The 24330-nt window shown below is 45.1% G+C and overlaps 1 protein-coding gene across 4 annotated transcripts in view; it reads left to right on the top strand.

Annotated features, from left to right (window-relative positions):
• Positions 1-24330, top strand: part of TTC28 (tetratricopeptide repeat domain 28) — a 652388-nt gene that overhangs the window by 468458 nt on the left and 159600 nt on the right. For all 4 annotated transcript variants that reach the window (XM_056529536.1, XM_056529528.1, XM_056529545.1 and 1 more), the window contains 2 exons: positions 1571-1789; positions 2598-2763. In XM_056529536.1, coding sequence (XP_056385511.1) covers positions 1571-1789; positions 2598-2763 — 385 coding nt within the window. The remainder of the gene's footprint in view (positions 1-1570; positions 1790-2597; positions 2764-24330) is intronic.

The raw sequence follows: 24330 nt of genomic DNA, 5'->3' as shown, positions 1-24330 counted from the left end.
AGCGGAGTCTGATCCTCTATATGGAAACACCACACACCGCACCCTCTGAATATCATAATACCCCACACTGGACCCTCTGAATATAATAATACCCCACACTGCACCCTCTGAATATGATAATACCCCATACTGCACCCTCTGAATATAATAATACTCCACACTGCACCCTCTGAATATAATACTCCACACTGCACCCTCTGACTATAATACTCCCACACACTGCACCCTCTGAATATAATACTACCACACACCGCACTCTCTGAATATAATAATACTCCACACTGCACCCTCTGATTATAATAATACTCCACACTGCACCCTCTGAATATAATAATACCCCACACTGTACCCTCTGAATATAATAATACCCCACACTGTACCCTCTGAATATAATACTCCACACTGCACCCTCTGATTATAATAATACCCCACACTGTAACCTCTGAATATAATAATACTCCACACTGCACCCTCTGAATATAATAATACCCCACACTGTACCCTCTGAATATAATAATACCCCACACTGTACCCTCTGAATATAATACTCCACACTGCACCCTCTGAATATAATAATACTCCACACTGCACCCTCTGAATATAATAATACCCCACACTGCACCCTCTGAATATAATACTCCACACTGCACCCTCTGAATATAATAATACCCCACACTGTAACCTCTGAATATAATAATACTCCACACTGTACCCTCTGAATATAATAATACTCCACACTGCACCCTCTGAATATAATAATACCCCACACTCCACTTCCCCCATCAGTCCCAGCCGCAGGCTCACTGTTTTAAAGGCAGCGGTGCCGCTTTAGAACAGTGAGCCACAGCACAGCGGCAGGGCCGGCCCTGCCAGAACCGGCGGCGGCTAGCGGCTTTAGCGTGGGACGCCAAAGCACATCTGCCTCATATGAGACTAGTATTATAGTTGGCACATGAGGCCCTTTTGCAGATTTTGCATAGGGGCCCAGAAGCTACAAGTTACACCTCTGTGTATGACTATTCCTTCCAACTACATTTATATAAGCGTCAATATTGTTTTAACTATTGAATTACTAAAACATAAACTTTACTTTACTTAAAAAAAATTACAATACATCCATATACTTTAATATTTGTATTCCTTTATATCATGGAAATAGTTTGGAGATATCCTGTAAATAAACCTGCTAAATGCATCTTTGAATAAGATGATCAGAAAGTGTAATATGTATCTATGGTTTTGTTTCTGCTGATAAATCTCATCCTTACTTTGCCAGAGAATCGGAATCCATTTATTAATGAAATCCTTCCTCCTGAGCCATTAAGAGAGATGTGGTAATGGAAAAGCATCAGGAGCCTTCATAACTAGGTGACACATTAAAGGTGTAGGTGGTAAACATTTCACAGGAATACTTTACAGTGTTCTGATGTCTGAGACTGCTTCGCAGTAATCCCATCCTCTGCGTAGTAAAAAAAAAAAGTGCTGAAGGATCTCAGATTAAAGAGTAAGAGACTATAAATGTGTTATTGCTATCAAAATACATGACAAATGTTTGATATTTATGTTATAGGACATCATGATGAGGCCTTAGCTGTTGCGGAGCGAGGAAGAACACGAGCTTTTGCAGATTTGCTTGTTGAACGGCAAACTGGACAACAAGAATCGGATCCATATACACCTGTAACAATAGATCAAATCCTGGAGACTGTAAATAGCCAAAGAGGCCTGGTGCTCTACTATTCATTGGCTGCAGGCTATCTTTACAGCTGGTTGCTTGCTCCTGGATCTGGTAAGTTTGAAATGATATAATATTTCTTAATATTTATATGATCACTGTAGCTTCAAACAACTTCCCTCTACGTGATAGCCTATGTGATTCCTAACATATTTGTAAATCACTTATTTTACCAAAAATGGCTCCTTACCCCAGAAAAAAACTGAAATCTTGCAACTGCTGTTCACTGCCTGTTAGAAGAATTCTGCCTCTAGCAGCAGAGAGACCAGGATGGAACATAGGAATTGAGAACATGGCTTAGACAGTGTTATACAGGGGATAAAGCCTGGACTGTGTGCATGCAGCCTGAGCCTGTCTGCCGGCTCCAGAAGGCCCACACTGTGCCTGCAAGGTAATTTTAGGCTTCCCTCTTATCTGTCTCTTGTGTAAGTACAATGAACACAAGGCTACATCTCAAATGTAATCCCCTTCTATGATATCCTTTAGTTATCATTAACAGCAGTTTACTGCTTAGACCAGTGCTGCTTTTGTGATTTGACTCCCCCTTTTTTTACCTCTCATAACACCTTGCAAACCCAGTACATCAATTCCTTCCCACCCCCATGCCATATCTAGTGCAAATTATCCCCCAGGACATTTCCACCCTTTCTAGTCTGTGCAGTGAATTTCCTCCAACACTGTACATTGCCCTTCCTCCAACACTATGTAAGGCATAGCAGATAGAAGTAGGTGCTGTCCTGTGACTGGACAGAGTAATAAGGAATATAAATTTGCGGGAGAGTGAGAATAGCACTGCATTCTTCCTAAACTAGATAGATATATCATGTTTTATAATATAATAACATTTAATATTTTATTGCAGGAATCCTAAAGTTTCATGAATACTATTTGGGAGACACAACCTTAGAAAACACCAGTGATTTCACTGAATCCGGAAGTTTGAGTTTTCAGGGCTTGAACAGTTCAGTTCTGGAGCAGCACATTGCAAATGTCCGGGAAAGCCTTGGAGTTGACTCTTACTATACAAGGTTTGTTGTATACTACGGGTCGTTTATTTATTCTTGCTACATTGTATTTGAGTGTGGGTGGGAGGAAGCTGGAATACTAACGGGAAACCTGCACAACATAAGGGCATCATTCAAACGTCATGCAGATGTTCTTATTTGGAAGTGAACCATGGGGACTTATGTTGCAAGACAAGAGTATAAACTACTGGGCTACTGTGCTACCTCTAAATACGTTATGTGGTGCAGTTATTGAACATGTTACTTGAAGACCCTCTATGCTTTTTGTAATGTTTAACAGATAGGAAATGAATGCAAGATGTGGAAATGTTGTACAGGGTCACCAGTTAGGTACAGCTTTTGTTGCTTTATCTTACTATGGGAGCTGAAATATTCGTGTTACAAAACAAAATGAATGATATAATACATAGTTTGGTTGCATAACTGTTGTTCGTACTTGGGCTGTTGTTTCCAGGTCATTGAAAAAAAGGCTTTATATAATGCTGTTATTGTGCATAGCCATAGACAGCTATGTTAATACAAAAGCATACATAGAGCCTAGCAATTGTCACTACTGTTTAATGACTAGTGCTCTGTATATTTGGCACACAATAGTCTAATCTCAGAGGAGCTATGGAGAATGAGGCAAAAAGGCTCTTATCAACCTGTACAAGAATACACAACCTATTATGTACATGACAGCAAATAAATCTGAAGTGCCCTCTTATATATGCAGATGTTTTCTTGCTAGCATTGTAGTATTATATTGCAGGGAGAGAAATGAGTTGTAGCAGACACTTGTGCAGTGAATACTCATATTTATGTAAATATATGCCAATTGCAAGTTGAGATGTGTGTCATGCCAGGTTTACATACAAATGGTTAGGATCATGGCTGAATGTTTACCTATGTTTAACATCAGTCCTTACAAATGATGTCATTTGTTTTATTCATTGGTTGTTGGATGCAAAGGCAACTAGTTTTGTACCTTTTACATTTGTGTCATGCACATAACTGTTTGCATGTAATGCAATGTGTCTATTGTAAACACATTGTATATGCATTGTTAAAGGGTACCTCTCATCAAAAAAACTTTTGAAATATTATAGATTAATGTATGCAGAATAACTTTACAATTGCATGTTATTAAAAAATATGCTTCTTTCTATTTAATTTTCCACTTTGAAGAAATGACCACTAGGGGTCTCCCTACCAGTCCTGGCAGCAAGCATTTCAGACTCATGCTGGAGTCCTAAACACTACGAGCTGCCAGTCTGCTTTGTTCACAAAGGAGAACACTCAGAGCTGCCAGCCTGCTTTGTTCACAGCCTGTTTGGCTGTGAACAAAGCAGGCTGGCAGCTCTGAGTGTTCAGGACTCCAGCATGAGTCAGAAATGCTTGCTGACAGGACTGATTGGGAAAAATACAATAGAAAGAAGCATATTTTTCATTAACATGCTATTGGAAAGTTATTCAACATTCATTAATCTAAATATATCAAAAGTTTATTTGATGAGAGGTACCCTTTAAAGGGGTATTGCCATCAACTAATTTTGGCTTCCCTGACCCCTCTGGCCTGTTTGCTGCTGCCAGAGGTTGTCAGGAAGCCAAAAGCAGCCAAAAGAGGGGACCTTACACAGTTTGCCAATTGACTTCAATGAGAGTGGCACATATATAAGTACGAAAACTTTCACACTTCGAATGCTTTCGACTTCCCAACCACCTCCGAAGGCAAGGTCAGAGGGGGCAGGAAAATCAAAATAAGGGGATGGGAATCCCCCTTTAATATGTCTTAAAAAAATGTCTGCGTTGCTATTGCTTTGTGGTTGTGTTGTGTTAATAAATCTCTCCTTTAATTTTCTTCACGTAAGAATAAGTATATTGCAATACTTAGGGGTACTGGCCGAATTAGAGTAAAGTGTGTGCATTCTTGGTACTGGATATCATTATCCAGTTACCAAAACAGACAATATGCCATGAAATTATTAATAATCATGACTTGCTGCATTGCTGACTATGTACCGTATTTTTCGCCCTATAGGACGCTCCGATATATAAGATGCACGCAATTTTAAATGAGGAATATCTAGAATACAATGTAAAGTATAGGTCACAGTGATCTTCAACCAGCGGACCTCCAGATGTTGCAAAACTACAACTCCCAGCATGCCCGGACAGCCGTTGGCTGTCCGGGCATGCCAGGAGTTGTAGTTTTGCAACATCTGGAGGTTAGCAGGTTGAAGACCACTGGTATAGGAGGTAATACATAGGAGGTAATACTCACGTGTCCCCGCCGCTCCGGAACCGTCACCGCTCGTCACCGCTGTCCTGGATGTCGCCCTCCATCGCTGTCGCCGCGTCCCCGGGGTGTCCCCGTCGCTCCGGATAGTCTCTGCTGCCGGGTATCCTCGCTCCCTGTCGCCGCCATCACATCGCTATGCACGCCGCTCCTATTGGATGATGGGGGGCGTGCGCAATGACGTGATGACGACGAAGGAGAGCGCCGGCCATGCAGGGGATCCCGGCACGGAGCAGAAACCGAGGAGGCAGGTAAGGTCCCTCCCGGTGCAGCCGGGTTAGTGTCACTTTCGCTTCAGACGCGGCGGTCAGCTTTGATCGCCGCGTCTGAAGGGTTAATACAGGGCATCACCATGATCGGTGATGTCCTGTATTAGCCGCGGGTCCCAACCGTTGATGGCCGCCGGGACTGACCCGATAGGTGTGTATTCGCCGTATAAGACGTACCAACTTTTCCCCCCAGTTTTGGGGAAGAAAAAGTGCGCCTTATACGGCAAAAAATACGGTATAAGGATCACAAGATTCTTCAATACATCAGCATTTTAAAACCTGCATACCAAAGGAAAAACTTTACAGTGATTGTATCTGAATGTTTTGGTTCTTAGTACATGTAGAAGTTGTAAAAAAGATCCACTTATGTGATGGGATGTACAGTGAAAGTATGTGATGGGATGTACAGTGAAAGTATGTGATGGGATGTACAGTGAAAGTATGTGATGGGATGTACAGTGAAAGTATGTGATGGGATGTACAGTGAAAGTATGTGATGGGATGTACAGTGAAAGTATGTGATGGGATGTACAGTGAAAGTATGTGATGGGATGTACAGTGAAAGTATGTGATGGGATGTACAGTGAAAGTATGTGATGGGATGTACAGTGAAAGTATGTGATGGGATGTACAGTGAAAGTATGTGATGGGATGTACAGTGAAAGTATGTGATGGGATGTACAGTGAAAGTATGTGATGGGATGTACAGTGAAAGTATGTGATGCGAAGTGCAGGCTCATCGGGGAGGAAATCTCATCTTCCCTTTAATGGCCCTCAGTCCAGCTCGTGTTCCAGCCCTTAATACCACTGAATGCAGAATGAACCTCAAGAAGTCAGCAGTATCAATACAAAGTGCAGGATGAGTCCTTTTATAATGTAAACAGAAACAGAATATATTTGGCAAGCAGGCAGCATGCAGGGGAAGTCAGTAAAAACTGCATAATTTGCTGTTTGAGCCTGACAGCCGGTACATCTTCTATGTGAGCTCTACCTCCAGGGGATTTTTATCAAGGAAAGAGATATCCATGGATCCGAACGAGACCTCTGACAAAAGCACTTTGCGCACAAGCACCATTATATTTAATGACACCAGCGATGCACTTCTCCTGTCGTCACATGCTATTTGCACATTTCAGCAGGATCACAGGCTGTTGCTACTTTCTCTGTATTACTATTTTATTTTTATTTTATTTTTGTTTTCCCTTTCTGTTTGCTACAAAGCAAAAACACTCTGTCATTATAAAGGAGAAGGTTTTGTCATTTACCCAAGCAAGAACATGTGGTGCTTGTCAGAAGACAAGTCCCTGGTACTGCTGATTTACATTTTTATATTGTCAGGACTGTGCCAGATTCACATACAATGTGTCGACTAGATGCCGACTAGATATATATCACAGTCAGCAGGGAGACAGATTGCAAGTAGGTGTCTGGGGCACAATAACCCACCTTCCAACATTCTTCTCACAAAGCCAGTACATCTAGTAGCAAAAGACATTAAATGGCTTCTAGATTTTTTTTATTTATAAATAAAGATCTTTATTTGTAAAACAAATAAGCACTTATTTTGTAAATAGAAACCTTATTAAAGGAGTAGTCCAGTGGTGAAAATCTTATCCCCTATCCTAAGGATAGGGGTTAAGTTTGAGATCGCGGGGTCCGACTGCTGGGGCCCCCTGCGATCTCTCTGTATGGGGGCCAGGCTCTCTGGCCAGATAGCGGGTGTCGACCTCCGCACGAAGCGGCGGCCGACACGCCTCCTCAATACATCTGTATGGCAGAGCCGGAGATTGCTGAAGGCAGCGCTTCGGCTCTGCCATAGAGTTGTATTGAGGGGGCGTGTCGGCCGCCGCTTCGTGCGGAGGTCGACACCCGCTATCTGGCCGGAGAGCCTGGCCCCCGTACTGAAGATCGCAGGGGGCCCCAGCGGTCGGACCCCCCGCGATCTGAAACTTATCCCCTATCCTTAGGATAGGGGATAAGTTGTTCACCACTGGGTCACCACTGGACTACTCCTTTAAAGAGAATTCTGATCTCTTAAAGTGATATCACTACAATATGCCTTCACTTAATGATCATTGGGTTTCAACCCTGGGACCCCACTGACTTCTATGAAAAGTGTAATATTTGTAGGATATGTCATTAAAGGGGTACTCCACTGCCCCCTCAATGCAAGTCTATGGGAGGGGGCATGGTGTCTGCCATGCCCTCTCCCATAGACTTGCATTGAGGTGGCATCATGAGGGGCGTGGCCATGAAATCACGACCTCGCTTCCTGCATCTAGCGTTCGGAACAAAATGTTCCGAACACTGGGGCAGTGGAGTACCCCTTTAATTTATGTTCGGAGAAGTCTGACCTCTAGGCCCCCGCTGATTGGAGAATGAAGGGGCACAGTGTCAAAAAACTCAATGCATCCACATCACTGTTTCACTGCAAATTAGTTCCCTGACCACCTAACTGTGCACGGAACTGCAGTAATATATATATATATATATATATATATATATATATATATATATATATATATATATATATACATATATATATATATATATACAGGGGTCAAGTCCTGGAAAAAAAAGTGTGGGAACTCACCCAAGATTTCTAATACAAACCCCCCAGTGGTGGGCCCCCCGCGATCAGACATCTTATCCCATATCCTTTGGATAGAGGATAAGATGTCTAGGGGAGGAGTACCCCTTTAAGTACCAGGGCACCAAGATGTATATTTACTTCCATTGGGGGAGATTTATTAAAACCTGTGCAGAGGATAAGTTGACCAGTTGCCCATAGAAACCGATCAGATCGCTGCTTTATTTTTTTAAAAGGCCTCTGAAAATGAAAGCAGCGATCTGGTTTCTATGGGCAACTGCTCCACTTTTCCTCTGCACAGGTCTTTAAATATCTCCCCCAATGTTCTTAAAGGGTTATCATTCTGATAATACACTGTAACAAACCTCCTCCACCTATACTGGGGTGATACACTGTAACAAACCTCCTCCTCGTGTAATCTTACTACTGGGGTGACACACTGTAACATACCCACTCCTCATGTATTCACCTTACTACTGGGGTGACACACTGCAACAAACCCCTCCTCATGTAATCTTCTTACTACTAGGATGACACTGCAACAAATCTCCTTCCATGTAATTACCTTACTGGGGTGACACGTGACATGTCTCCTCCAGCTCAGCCCCGCATCCTCCACAGCATCACACAGGTCCTTCAGCCCTCAGGATCTTTCTTCTCCTCCCCAGCTAAGCTCTGCCCCCAACATGTGATGGTGACATCATCACAGGTCCTACACCTCCAGCATCTAGCAGTGCGGGCCAGGGGAGGAAACGGAGGGAGGGTAAGAACAGAGAGGTCGGTCCTGCAGGACTAATGTAACAGGGACAGCGTTCCTCCTCTGGAAAAAGCAAAGGAATGCCGTTCCTGTGCGTTCCTGCAGGACTCGAGCCCTATATATATATATATATATATATATATATATATATATATGGTATAGTATAGGGAGAAATTATACTATAAACAGATTCAAAACATCCATACTTTACAATGTTGACTCAACACTTTTTTATACATCACATTTGTTAAAAATGTTGGTATAGTGAAAGTGGAGCATTACGTTGTTTCCTCAACTCCTTCTGTATGCTTTCAAGAACTTAGGAATAGGTTTACTAACTGTGGAGTTTTGGTTTGTTCCATGTCAGATGTCAGTAAAGCTCCTCCCATTTTTGGTCCACCGGATTTCAGATGCAGGTCTCTTAGTTAATACAGTGGTGCCATGGCTACCCTTGCCCCATTGTAGAAATGTAAGCCGGCTAGGAGCTGGTGTATATTTCTGCGTCTTTTGGTGTGGCAAGTTGGTCTGAAAGTCCCTGTGAGGAGATTGAGCCCCTGGCACACCCCTTTGTGTGTGGCCAAGCCCTCATTTAGTCTCCTTCATACATACTTCATGCCCACTTGTCGTGGGTGGGTACACGCTCCAAATGTCACTCATTTTTGTTCATAAATGGCGATTTTTCTTTAAAATGTATGCGGAAAAATCAACGACATGTGGGCAGCTGTTTCACAGACGCAGCACAATATATCTCCCCTTTCTAATAGAGATTTGAAGTCCTTTCTGATATGAATACATAGAGGTACTGGCCCAATAAGAGTAAAACTAGACCCAAGTGTCAAAGCATTTTTACAGTGTACTTTATAGAATCTAATTTAAAAAAAAATTTAAGGAATTATAGGGTGAATATTGTCTTGCAGTGAATTTTATTTATTAAAACACATAATATTTTTACTTTACTTACAGAATATTTACAATAAAAGCTCTCTTTACTTCTCTATAGGGGACTTATTATTTTAAGATAATTTATATAGAAATTCCTTTAAAAGAATTTTTACCAATAGATAAACTCTTGGCAGCTTTGTTATAATCGTCATTATGAGAGATAAAAAGTATCTACTGCTTTTTATTTTGAATGCACCAATGTTATTGTTTATCTAGTCCAGTAAGCAGACTCTTAGGTACTTAGTACTTAAAGTTTTTAATAACTGTGCATAGAATATGAATAGAAGCAGCAGATGGTAATGGTGGAGTTCAGACGCTGGCCATGGACCGTATCACGCCGCTTGGCTCTTTGTCAGGCCGCACTCGCGTCATCACGCTTTCTCCACGCCCCCTCTGAAAAAGTGCAGGTGAGTAAAGGTGTGTTAACAGAACTGTAATCATAATGTGCCTAAACAAAACCAATAGTGGGTTAAAAACTAAATAGCATAAATGCACGTGTGAACAAGATTCAGGGAATAAAGACATCCTGTAACGGTCTTACCATAGACGGCTGGGAAGAGGATCAGCTGACCTGTGTGGACAATGGCTGAACCGCAGAGTCTAAGGTGCCGCTTCACCAGAGCCCGTTGCAAAGCGGGATGGTCTTGCTGCAGCAGGCGGCACCCAGGTCGCTACCCCTTGCATGATCCGTCTACACAGGATGCCCAGATGAACTTGGCACAGAGAAGAAGCGTATTCAGATGTAGCACGGGTCAGAAGGCTGGCAGCAAGGAAGCGTAGTTGGGTCACAGGCACAAATTCAGGAGGCAGGCGGCAAAGGTGCAAAGTCAGGTCACAAGCTGGAGGTCATAAACACTAATATGGCACAAACTCATAAAGATCCAGCACCATATTAGGGAGTTGCAGGACTAATATAGAGTCCGCCCAGAGAAGAACCAATTATGGGTGTACTGGTCCTTTAAATTTAGCAATGCCGGAACTCGCACGCCCACAGGGGTGGGTATGTGCTTGCCGACAAAGGAGAATAGAGGAACTGCTGGGCGCAGAGCAAGGTGAGAAGACGCTCGGGACTCGCATTCGGGCGTGTCCCGCATAACGAGTCCCAGAGCTGCCCCGGGCACAGGATGGAGAGCGCTCACAGAACGGCCAGAGCGTTGCCCCTAGCAATGCTCGGGACATGTGTGCGAGTCCCGGGACGGGCAGAAACAGGGGAGCGCTCACGCCCAGGATTGATGGCTGGAGCGTTGCCCCTAACACATCCTATAACAAAGCCCCTAACTCATTTTTGACATTCAGTCCCATAGGGCCTGTCACCTCCAACCTGAGGATCCATCTTGATTCTTTCAGCAGTAGGGTTTGATGTCTATTCATTCCATATTTTGCATTGTTAATCTGTTCCAAAGCTGCAAACTTTAGATCCTTCTGTGCATTTTTGTGATATTTTGTCATATGGTTAATAAACCTTGTCGATCCTTTTCCAGTTTGCAACGACCTTATGTGTTCACGTACACGGTGAAACATGGACGTATCGTCTTCCCAATGTAATAATTACCAAATGCACAAATCATACAGTAAACTATATATTTAGATCTACGTGTCAATGTTTGCTTGATGTTGACTGTACGTCCTCCCAATTTAATGACATTAATTTTTGTATTCATGTCACAAAAATAACATGAACCACATGCATAATTGCCTGCATGGCTATGTTCATTCAACCATGTTCTTTGCTGGGTATGTTCTTTTCCCTCCTTTTCAGATAATCCCTAATGGTCCTATTACGTCTGTAATTCACTATTGGTTTGGAAGCAGTAATATTGGAAATATCAGGATCATTCTGTAGTATGAACCAATTTGAAAAAATAGCTTGTTTTATTTTATCATTTAATGGAGTATTTTTAAACGTAAAGACTGCTCAAAGGTTGCGACTGGTTATGTATCTTCCTGTTCCTATTCCTACCTAGCAGTTGTTCCCTAGGAACCGTATCAATTTTGCTAGGTAGGAATAGGAACACGTTGGTGGATGGAGCGAGAAATGATGTCCCAGATGTGCTCAATCGCATTCAGGTCTGGGGAACCGGTGAACCAGTCCATAGCACCAATGTCTTCCTATTGCAGGAACTGCTGATACACTCCAGCCACATGAGTTCTAGCATTGTCTTGCGTTACCTAATGGCAGTCAGGCTACCTCTGGCAAGCACATGGAGGGCTGTGCAGCCCACCCCACACCATTACTGACCCACCGCCAAACCGGTCATGCTGGAGGATGTATCAGGCAGCAGAACGTTCTCCATGGCATCTCCAGACTCTGTCACGTCTCTCACATGTGATCAGTGTGGACCTTCATCTGTGAAGAGCACAGGGCACTAGTGGTGAATTTGCCAATCTTGGTGTTCTCTGGCAAATGCCAAACGTCCTGCACGGTGTTGGGCTGCAAGCACAACCCCCACCTGTGGATGTCTGGCCCTCATACCACCCTCATGGAATCTGTTTCTGACCATTTGAGTGGACATTCACATCTGTGGCCTGCTGGAGGTCATTTTGCAGGACTCTGGCAGTGCTCCTTCTGCTCCTCCTTGCACAAAGGCAGAGGTAGCGGTCCTGCTGCTGGGTTGTTGCCCTCCTATGGCCTCCTCCACGTCTCCTGATGTACTGGCCTGTCTCCTGGTAATGCCTCCATGCTTTGGACACTACGCTGACAGACACAGCAAACCTTCTTGCCACAGCTCGCATTCATATGCCATCCTGGATGAGCTGCACTACCTGAGTTGTCTGTTCCATTTGCACAACAGCATGTGAAATTGATTGTCAATCAGTGTTTCTTCCTGAGTGGACAGTGTGATTTCACAGAAGTGTGACTGACTTGGAGTTACATTGTGTTGTTTGAGTGTTATTTTTTTTGAGCAGTTTGTGTGTATATATATATATTTATATATATATATATATATATATATATATATATATATATCAGAGGGGCTTATGTCTGGTCAATTGAGGTCACCACCAGTGGTTCATTAAACTTTATTCATTGTATCTATATTGTTGTGGTCTATTCATACTTTTGCCAGTTCTTTCGAGGTTAACTTGCGCTAATATAGGAATAAAACAACAATGAAGTGAGATGCTTTGAGAGCTGACATCTTTCTTTATTCACATACTTTCTTTGTCTGGGAGATTTTTCAGGCCACTGCACTCAACACCTCTCTTGATCCTAGTAGGAGTTCTCTGGGCTGCCTTTATGTCTTTTTTTTTGAGTTGTTATTTCTATTCTTGCAAATTCTGTGTGAAAAATGTGCTGGGCCTTTATTGAGTTATTGTTGGTATTTCAGTTTTTGATCAGCTGTTCATGACATCTTTCATGCACACACCACACTTATATATACTTATATATGCTTTCTGGATCAGAGGGTGAGCTGAATTTTCTACTACTTTCTGGATTACAGTTACAGTGGGGCAAATAAGTATTTAGTCAGCCACCAATTGTGCAAGTTCTCCACTAAAACACATGAGAGAGGCCTTTGATTTTCATCATAGGTATACCTCAACTATGAGAGACATAATAATAAAAAATAAAAAAACATAAAATCACATTGTCTGATTTTTAAAGAATTTATTTGCAAATGATGTCTGTCTCTCATAGTTGAGGTATACCTATGATGAAAATGACAGGCCTCTCATCTTTTTAAGTGGGAGAACTTTCACAATTGGTGGCTGATTAAATACTTTTTTGCCCCACTGTATAGTAGTTTGCTCCCTGTTTGTGATAGTGTAGCCAACATTTTTTTTCATGAACAGCAAGTTGTTCTAAAACTAATTTCCTATTGATATGTTTGTTATATGCCACAGGCTCCATCCAATAATGGAATTTCAACATTTTCTTAGATCCGTGTTTGCGGTGCGTTAGGTTTTCTTTTTAAGGCCACAGAATATTGGCTTGGAACGAACATTTTTGAAAGAAATCAAAAACAGCTTCCCCCTGTACCATCATTCTTATTCTGCTCACTTGAAGACATTCCTTTTGAGAAGTCATCTTACCAAAGTAAAACTAGAGGTAGGATATATATACGGTTGACTGAAATGGCTTAGAAGGTTTTGGAGCATGAATACCCTGTGTAGCTGCTCAGTGAAGTGAATGACAACATTTCTACACATACAGGACCAATTTTCTGGCACTGAAAGAAAAGTTACTAAAAAAAAAAAAATAGTCTTTACAGATTATTCATTGGAATAATATTAAGATAGCATGAGCACATGAGTCTACGGCTAATTTTTCCCGTGTTCTTTGCTGTTCACCCAATTCAAATAAAGAAACACACTTTTTTTTGTTCCTGGTCTTATTTGCTTTTAAGAAAGAAACCATGTTGAGATATACAGAATCAAAGAAGGTGCATCCTTTCAAGAGTCTGCAGCTTGATCAAACACAGTCATTTCCCTTCTAGCTGTGCATTTCCCAGAAGGGGCCAAGTCTGTCAGTCATTTAGAGTGCAGGAGAACTGACATCTTGCCAGGTCCCAGGGAGGGTGTAACAAATTACAAAAGAATTAAAATACATAGGGTTATTTGGATTGGGAGAATTGGACGTTCTTCAGAACCTTCTGCACTGTTTTTATTTGTATTATACAGTACAAGATGTAGTCACTTCTTTGTAGTCACCGTTGGTCTGTTTATTCTAATTCGCCATACATTCCACTACGTTAAATGCGTACAGCAAGCTCCAAGTAAATGTTTATATCATGGCATTGTTCGCTTCTTCTAATCCGTTCCATGTCTGTACCTGGATCTAGTTGGTGCTTGCATTTTTCCTCACTTTCTATTATAACAACTGTTCTTTTGTTATGTTTTACTGTTTATCTTCTTCTTTTTTTATTTTTATAAATGCTTGTAAATATTTAAAGGGGTACTCCCGTGGAAAACTTTTTTCTTTTTTAAATCAACTGGTGCCAGAAAGTTAAACAGATTTGTAAGTCACTTCTATTAAAAAATCTTAATCCTTCCAGTACTTTTTAGGCGCTGTATACTAAAGAGAAATCCAAAAAAAGAAATGCATTTCCTCTCATGTCATGACCACAGTGCTCTCTGCTGACCTCTGCTGTCCATTTTAGGAACTGTCCAGAGCAGCATATGTGTCACGATCCCGGCTGGTAGGAGGTGGATCCTCTGTGCCAGAGAGGGATTGGCGTGGACCGTGCTAGTGGACCGGTTCTAAGTCACTACTGGTGTTCACCAGAGCCCGCCGCAAAGCGGGATGGTCTTGCTGCGGCGGTAGTGACCAGGTCGTATCCACTAGCAACGGCTCAACCTCTCTGACTGCTGAAGATAGGCGCGGTACAAGGGAGTAGACAAAGCAAGGTCGGACGTAGCAGAAGGTCGGGGCAGGCAGCAAGAATCGTAGTCAATAAGGCAAGCAGGAGGTCAAGTACACGGTATGGATAAACACAGTAACGCTTTCACTAGGCTCAAGGCAACAAGATCCGGCAAGGGAGTGCATGGGAGGAGATGGAAGCCAATTAAGCTAATTGGGCCAGGCACCAATCATTGGTGCACTGGCCCTTTAAGTCTCAGAGAGCTGGCGCGCGCGCGCCCTAGAGAGCGGAGCCGCGCGCGCCAGCACATGACAGCAGGGGACCGGGACGGGTAAGTGACCTGGGATGCGATTCGCGAGCGGGCGCGTCCCGCTGTGCGAATCGCATCCCCGACGGCCATGACAGTGCAGCGCTCCCGGTCAGCGGGACCGACCGGGGCGCTGCGGAGAGAGAGACGCCGTAAGCGCTCCGGGGAGGAGCGGGGACCCGGAGCGCTAGGCGTAACAATATGTTTGCTATGGGGATTTTCTCCAGCTCTGGACAGTTCCTGAAATGGACAGCAGAGGTCAGCAGAGAGCACTGTGGTCATGACATCAGAGGAAATGTATTTCTCTTTAGTATACAGCCCCTAAAAAGTACTGGAAGGATTAAAAAAAATTTAATAGAAGTGATTTACAAATCTGCTTAACTTTCTGGCACCAGTTGATTTAAAAAAAAAAGTTTTCCATGGGAGTACCCCTTTATTTAAAGCTTTTTTAACACATAACTGATCACATAGGACTGTTGTTTGGTCCTGGGTGTAGCTTTTGATTTACTGCCAGCTAATCCGGCAAAAAAAAAGAGTGATACATTTCTAATAACCATAGACATCACTTATTACAGATCTACCTAATAGTTCTGTTTTTATGTCTGTTTGATCGATATGCTATAACATTGTGTTGTAATAAGCATAAATCCTACGTTTAATATTTATCTCAGATACACATTTTCATGGTTGCTAACAGGATCATCATCTGTACACTGCTCAAAAAAAATAAAGGGAACACTTAAACAACACAATGTAACTCCAAGTCAATCACACTTCTGTGACATCACACTGTCCACTCAGGAAGCAACACTGATTGACAATCAATTTCACATGCTGTTGTGCAAATGGAACAGACAAGTGGAAATTATAGGCAATTAGCAAGACATCCCCAATAAAGAAGTGGTTCTGCAGGTGGTGACCACAAACCACTTCTTAGTTCCTATGCTTCCTGGCTGATGTTTTGGTCACTTTTGAATGCTGGCGGTGCTTTCACTCTAGTGGTAGCATGAGACGGAGTCTACAACCCACACAAGTGGCGCAGGTAGTGCAGCTCATCCAGGATGGCACATCAATGCGAGCTGTGGCAAGAAGGTTTGCTGTGTCTGTCAGCGTAGTTTCCAGAGCATGGAGGTGTTACCAGAAGACAGGCCAGTACATCAGGAGATGTGGAGGAGGCCGTAGGAGGGCAACAACCCAGCATCAGGATCGCTACCTCCGCCTTTGTGCAAGGAGAAGAAGGAGGAGCACTGCCAGAGCCCTGCTAAATGACCTCCAGCAGGCCACAAATGTGCATGTGTACACGCAAACGGTCAGAAACAGACTCCATGAGGGTGGTATGAGGGCCCGACGTCCACGGGTGGGTGTTGGGCTGTAAGCCCAACACCATGCAGGATGTTAAGCATTTGCCAGAGAACACAAATATTGGCAAAGTCTCCACTGGCTCCCTGTGCTCTTCACAGATGAAAGCAGGTTCACACTGAGCACATGTGACAGACGCGACAGAGTCTGGAGACACCGTGGAGAATGTTCTGCTGCCTGCAACATCCTCCAACAAGACCGGTTTGGCGGTGGGTCAGTAATGGTGTGGGGTGGCATTTCTTTGGGGGGCCGCACAGCCCTCCATGTGCTTGGCAGATGTAGCCTGACTGCCATTAGATACCGAGATGAGATCCTCAGACCCCTTGTGAGACCATATGCTGGTGTGATTGACCCTGGGTTCCTCCTAATGCAAGACAATGCTAGACCTCATGTGGCTGGAGTGTGTCAGAAGTTCCTGCAAGAGGAAGGCATTGATGCTATGGACTGTTCTGCCCGTTCCCCAGACCTGAAACCGATTGAGCACATCTGGGACATCATCTCTCCCTCCATCCACCAACGCCACATTGCACCACAGACTGTCCAGGAGTTGGTGGATGCTTTATTTGAGGTCTGGGAGGACATCCCTCTGGAGACCATCTGCCACCTCATCAGGAATATGCCCAGGTGTTGTATAGAGGTTGTTACGCCGAGCGCTCCGGGTCCCCGCTCCTCCCCGGAGCGCTCGCTTCTCTCTCGCTACCGCAGCGCTCCGGGCAGCTCCACTGACCCGGTGCGCTGCGATACCGTCTCCAGCCGGGATGCGATTCGCGATGCGGGTAGCGCCCGCTCGCGATGCGCATCCCGGCTCCCGTACCTGACTCGCTCTCCGTCTGTCCTCTCCCGGCGCGCGCGGCCCCGCTCCCTAGGGCGCGCGCGCGCCGGGTCTCTGCGATTTAAAGGGCCACTGCGCCGCTGATTGGCGCAGTGGTTCCAATTAGTGTGTTCACCTGTGCACTCCCTATTTATACCTCACTTCCCCTTCACTCCCTCGCCGCATCTTGTTGCCATTGTGCCAGTGAAAGCGTTTCCTTGTGTGTTCCTAGCCTGTGTTCCAGACCTCCTGCCGTTGCCCCCGACTACGATCCTTGCTGCCTGCCCCGACCTTCTGCTACGTCCGACCTTGCTTCTGTCTACTCCCTTGTACCGCGCCTATCTTCAGCAGTCAGAGAGGTTGAGCCGTTGCTAGTGGATACGACCTGGTCACTACCGCCGCAGCAAGACCATCCCGCTTTGCGGCGGGCTCTGGTGAAAACCAGTAGTGACTTAGAACCGATCCACTAGCACGGTCCACGCCAATCCCTCTCTGGCACAGAGGATCCACTACCTGCCAGCCGGCATCGTGACAGTAGATCCGGCCATGGATCCCGCTGAAGTTCCTCTGCCAGTTGTCGCCGACCTCACCACGGTGGTCGCCCAGCAGTCACAACAGATAGCGCAACAAGGCCAACAGCTGTCTCAACTGACCGTGATGCTACAGCAGCTACTACCACAGCTTCAGCAATCATCTCCTCCGCCAGCTCCTGCACCTCCTCTGCAGCGAGTGGCCGCTTCTGGTCTACGACTATCCTTGCCGGATAAATTTGATGGGGACTCTAAATTCTGCCGTGGCTTTCTTTCCCAATGTTCCCTGCACTTGGAGATGATGTCGGACCAGTTCCCTACTGAAAGGTCTAAGGTGGCTTTCGTAGTCAGCCTTCTGTCTGGAAAAGCTCTGTCATGGGCCACACCGCTCTGGGACCGCAATGACCCCGTCACTGCCTCTATACACTCCTTCTTCTCAGAAATTCGAAGTGTCTTTGAGGAACCTGCCCGAGCCTCTTCTGCTGAGACTGTCCTGTTGAACCTGGTCCAGGGTAATTCTTCCGTTGGCGAGTACGCCGTACAATTCCGTACTCTTGCTTCAGAATTATCCTGGAATAATGAGGACCTCTGCGCGACCTTTAAAAAAGGCCTATCCAGCAACATTAAAGATGTTCTGGCCGCACGAGAAATCCCTGCTAACCTACATGAACTCATCCATCTTGCCACTCGCATTGACATGCGTTTTTCCGAAAGGCGTCAGGAGCTCCGCCAGGATATGGACTTTGTTCGCACAAGACGTTTTTTCTCCCCGGCTCCTCTCTCCTCTGGTCCCCTGCAATCCGTTTCTGTGCCTCCCGCCGTGGAGGCTATGCAGGTCGACCGGTCTCGCCTGACACCTCAAGAGAGGACACGACGCCGCATGGAGAATCTCTGTCTGTACTGTGCCAGTACCGAACACTTCCTGAAGGATTGTCCTATCCATCCTCCCCGCCTGGAAAGACGTACGCTGACTCCGCACAAAGGTGAGACAGTCCTTGATGTCTACTCTGCTTCTCCACGTCTTACTGTGCCTGTGCGGATATCTGCCTCTGCCTTCTCCTTCTCTACTATGGCCTTCTTGGATTCCGGATCTGCAGGAAATTTTATTTTGGCCTCTCTCGTCAACAGGTTCAACATCCCAGTGACCAGTCTCGCCAGACCCCTCTACATCAATTGTGTAAACAATGAAAGATTGGATTGTACCATACGTTTCCGCACGGAGCCCCTTCTAATGTGCATCGGACCTCATCACGAGAAGATTGAATTTTTGGTCCTCCCCAATTGCACTTCCGAAATCCTCCTTGGACTACCCTGGCTTCAACTCCATTCCCCAACCCTGGATTGGTCCACTGGGGAGATCAAGAGTTGGGGGCCCTCTTGTTTCAAGGACTGCCTAAAACCGGTTCCCAGTACCCCTTGCCGTGACTCTGTGGTTCCCCCTGTAACCGGTCTCCCTAAGGCCTATATGGACTTTGCGGATGTTTTTTGCAAAAAACAAGCTGAGACTCTACCTCCTCACAGGCCTTATGATTGTCCTATTGACCTCCTCCCGGGCACTACTCCACCCCGGGGCAGAATCTATCCTCTGTCCGCCCCAGAGACTCTTGCTATGTCGGAGTACATCCAGGAAAATTTAAAAAAAGGCTTTATCCGTAAATCCTCCTCTCCTGCCGGAGCCGGATTTTTCTTTGTGTCCAAAAAAGATGGCTCTCTACGCCCTTGCATTGACTACCGCGGTCTTAATAAAATCACGATAAAGAACCGCTACCCTCTACCCCTCATCTCTGAACTCTTTGATCGCCTCCAAATGCCCACATCTTTACCAAACTGGACTTAAGAGGTGCTTATAATCTCATCCGCATCAGAGAGGGGGATGAATGGAAAACGGCATTTAACACTAGAGATGGACACTTTGAGTATCTGGTCATGCCCTTTGGCCTGTGCAACGCCCCTGCCGTCTTCCAAGACTTTGTTAATGAAATTTTTCGTGATCTCTTATACTCCTGTGTTGTTGTATATCTGGACGATATCCTGATTTTTTCTGCCAATCTAGAAGAACACCGCCAGCATGTCCGTATGGTTCTTCAGAGACTTCGTGACAATCAACTTTATGCCAAGATAGAGAAATGTCTGTTTGAATGCCAATCTCTTCCTTTCCTAGGATACTTGGTCTCTGGCCAGGGACTACAAATGGATCCAGACAAACTCTCTGCCGTCTTAGATTGGCCACGCCCCTCCGGACTCCGTGCTATCCAACGTTTTTTGGGGTTCGCCAATTATTACAGGCAATTTATTCCACATTTTTCTACCGTTGTGGCCCCTATCGTGGCTTTAACCAAAAAAAATGCCAATCCCAAGTCTTGGCCTCCTCAAGCGGAAGACGCCTTTAAACGGCTCAAGTCTGCCTTTTCTTCGGCTCCCGTGCTCTCCAGACCTGACCCATCTAAACCCTTCCTATTGGAGGTTGATGCCTCCTCTGTAGGAGCTGGAGCGGTCCTTCTACAAAAAAATTCTTCCGGGCATGCTGTTACTTGTGGTTTTTTTTCTAGGACTTTCTCTCCGGCGGAGAGGAACTACTCCATCGGGGATCGAGAGCTTCTAGCCATTAAATTAGCACTTGAGGAATGGAGGCATCTGCTGGAGGGATCAAGATTTCCTGTTATTATTTACACCGATCACAAGAACCTCTCCTATCTCCAGTCTGCCCAACGGCTGAATCCTCGCCAGGCCAGGTGGTCTCTGTTCTTTGCCCGATTTAATTTTGAAATTCACTTTCGGCCTGCCGATAAGAACATTAGGGCCGATGCTCTCTCTCGTTCCTCGGATGCCTCGGAAGTTGAACTCTCTCCGCAACACATCATTCCTCCTGACTGCCTGATCTCCACTTCTCCAGCCTCCATCAGGCAAACTCCTCCAGGAAAGACCTTCGTCTCTCCACGCCAACGCCTCGGAATCCTCAAATGGGGTCACTCCTCCCATCTCGCAGGTCATACAGGCATCAAGAAATCTGTGCAACTCATCTCTCGCTTCTATTGGTGGCCGACTCTGGAGACGGATGTCGTGGACTTTGTGCGAGCCTGCACTGTCTGTGCTCGGGATAAGACTCCTCGCCAGAAGCCCGCTGGTTTTCTTCATCCTCTGCCTGTCCCCGAACAGCCTTGGTCTCTGATTGGTATGGATTTTATTACAGACCTACCCCCATCCCGTGGCAACACTGTTGTTTGGGTGGTCGTTGATCGATTCTCCAAGATGGCACATTTCATCCCTCTTCCTGGTCTTCCTTCAGCGCCTCAGTTGGCTAAACAATTTTTTGTACACATTTTTCGTCTTCACGGGTTGCCCACACAAATAGTCTTGGATAGAGGCGTCCAATTCGTGTCAAAATTCTGGAGGGCTCTCTGTAAACAACTCAAGATTAAATTAAACTTTTCTTCTGCATATCATCCTCAATCCAATGGACAAGTAGAAAGAATTAACCAGGTCTTGGGTGATTATTTACGACATTTTGTTTCCTCCCGCCAGGATGATTGGGCAGATCTTCTACCATGGGCCGAATTCTCGTATAACTTTAGAGTCTCTGAATCTTCCTCCAAATCCCCATTTTTCGTGGTGTACGGCCGTCACCCTCTTCCCCCCCTCCCTACTCCCTTGCCCTCTGGTTTGCCCGCGGTAGATGAAGTGACTCGTGATCTTTCCACCATATGGAAAGAGACCCAAGTTTCTCTTTTACAGGCTTCATCTCGCATGAAAAAGTTTGCCGATAAGAAAAGAAGAGCTCCCCCCATTTTTGCTCCCGGAGACAAGGTATGGCTCTCCGCTAAATATGTCCGCTTTCGTGTCCCCAGTTACAAACTGGGTCCACGCTATCTTGGTCCCTTCAAAGTCTTGTGCCAAATTAATCCTGTCTCTTACAAACTTCTTCTTCCTCCTTCTCTCCGTATTCCTAATGCCTTTCATGTCTCTCTTCTTAAACCACTCATCATCAACCGTTTCTCTCCCAAATTAGTTTCTCCCACTCCTGTCTCCGGTTCTTCTGACGTCTTCTCAGTGAAAGAGATACTGGCCTCCAAGACGGTCAGAGGAAAAAAGTTCTTTTTGGTGGATTGGGAGGGCTGTGGACCTGAAGAGAGATCCTGGGAACCTGAGGACAACATCCTAGACAAAAGTCTGCTCCTCAGGTTCTCAGGCTCTAAGAAGAGGGGGAGACCCAAGGGGGGGGGTACTGTTACGCCGAGCGCTCCGGGTCCCCGCTCCTCCCCGGAGCGCTCGCTTCTCTCTCGCTACCGCAGCGCTCCGGGCAGCTCCACTGACCCGGTGCGCTGCGATACCGTCTCCAGCCGGGATGCGATTCGCGATGCGGGTAGCGCCCGCTCGCGATGCGCATCCCGGCTCCCGTACCTGACTCGCTCTCCGTCTGTCCTCTCCCGGCGCGCGCGGCCCCGCTCCCTAGGGCGCGCGCGCGCCGGGTCTCTGCGATTTAAAGGGCCACTGCGCCGCTGATTGGCGCAGTGGTTCCAATTAGTGTGTTCACCTGTGCACTCCCTATTTATACCTCACTTCCCCTTCACTCCCTCGCCGGATCTTGTTGCCATTGTGCCAGTGAAAGCGTTTCCTTGTGTGTTCCTAGCCTGTGTTCCAGACCTCCTGCCGTTGCCCCCGACTACGATCCTTGCTGCCTGCCCCGACCTTCTGCTACGTCCGACCTTGCTTCTGTCTACTCCCTTGTACCGCGCCTATCTTCAGCAGTCAGAGAGGTTGAGCCGTTGCTAGTGGATACGACCTGGTCACTACCGCCGCAGCAAGACCATCCCGCTTTGCGGCGGGCTCTGGTGAAAACCAGTAGTGACTTAGAACCGATCCACTAGCACGGTCCACGCCAATCCCTCTCTGGCACAGAGGATCCACTACCTGCCAGCCGGCATCGTGACAGAGGTCATACGGGCACATGGAGGCTACACACACTACTGAGCCTACTCATTTTGACTTTTTTTAAGGACATTACATCAAAGTTGCATCATCCTGTAGTGTGGTTTTCCACTTTGATTTTGAGTGTGACTCCATATCCAGACCTCCATGGGTTGATAAATTGTCAGCACATACAACTATGTAAATACAAAAGTATTTCATATGATTAGTTCATTCATTCAGATCTAGGATGTGTTATCTTAGTGTTCCCTTTATTTTTTTGAGCAGTGTATAAAAGGCACTAAAGGTACAACTCAATCTAAACATATAACTGAGAGCACCACCAACTGATTCTGTCATTCTGAAAGGTTTTTCAATGTTTTTATTCTCAATCTTAGAACAGCTAGTCTAGCAGAAATCTTGCAGAGAAAACAGGCATCTTTGTCATAAGCCCTTCCATTTTATCCGAGGGACCAGCTGAGAGAATTGGGCTTACCTGAAGAGGTTGGGATTAGCTCACCTGGCTTCTATTGCTGACTGAACAGTAGTTTCAGCAGGTTGCCTGCAATCCGGAGATGGTCTAATTTCATCTAAATCACACATTAAAAGGATAATAAATATAGCAGTAATGCAAACTAAAGTTATTAAAATTTTCAATGTGTGCATCTGAAAAGCGCTGCTGCTTTTTATATTTGTTTTTCATTTAAAGCAAGAAGAAGGAGACAAAATAGATGTCTTTTTGTCTTACATTTACAGTTTTTTATTTGTTTTTACCAATTAGATTGCGGAGTAACAGAACTCAGTTTTTCTTTTGTTTGTTTTTCTTTAGAAATAAAATTAAAAGGAAATAAATTTACCTTAATGTAAATATACCATATATGCATATACCATAAATATACTGTATTTGTTTTGCATAGTGCAAAATGTTTTGTTTAGAAATCCATACCATTTTTGGAATGTTGAAACTCTAATCTTAACACATATTCCCAATAAAGTATGTACTTGACTTCCGTAGAGCAACAAAAGTAAATCTGGGTTCACATAAGTCCGGCATAGGTGAACTCAGCCTAGATCTTGACGCAACTGATGGCACAACTGATGACAACATGCATCAGTTGTCATCAGTTGCATGACATCCATCGTTCAATGTTTCTGAAAGCTGGACAGGGGAATGCAGCAAGCTGTGTTTCCCTGTCCGGTGCCATATGGCATGTCCAACCATCTGGCATCAAAATTCAAATGAATGGGATCAGTTCTAGCACCAGTTTCCCTACGGTACACGCCAGAGGGAAACTATGACGGACATATGTAAACCAACCCTTAAACCACTTATCAGGCCTGGGTTTGTGGAGGCCCCTGGGAAAAATATTTGGCCTCGTCTAGAGCGTAAAAAAAATAAAGCATAAAGGGCTAATTCAGGGATTTATATAGGTACAAATTATATAAAAAAACAAAGCATTCCAATATATTTAGCTATCTGATCCATTCCCTATCCCTAGTCAGTGTTCCTTGATTTACG

This window comes from Hyla sarda, chromosome 1, assembly GCF_029499605.1.
Source record: "Hyla sarda isolate aHylSar1 chromosome 1, aHylSar1.hap1, whole genome shotgun sequence".
NCBI lineage: Eukaryota > Metazoa > Chordata > Amphibia > Anura > Hylidae > Hyla > Hyla sarda.
This window is presented reverse-complemented; position numbering and strand designations above follow the sequence as displayed.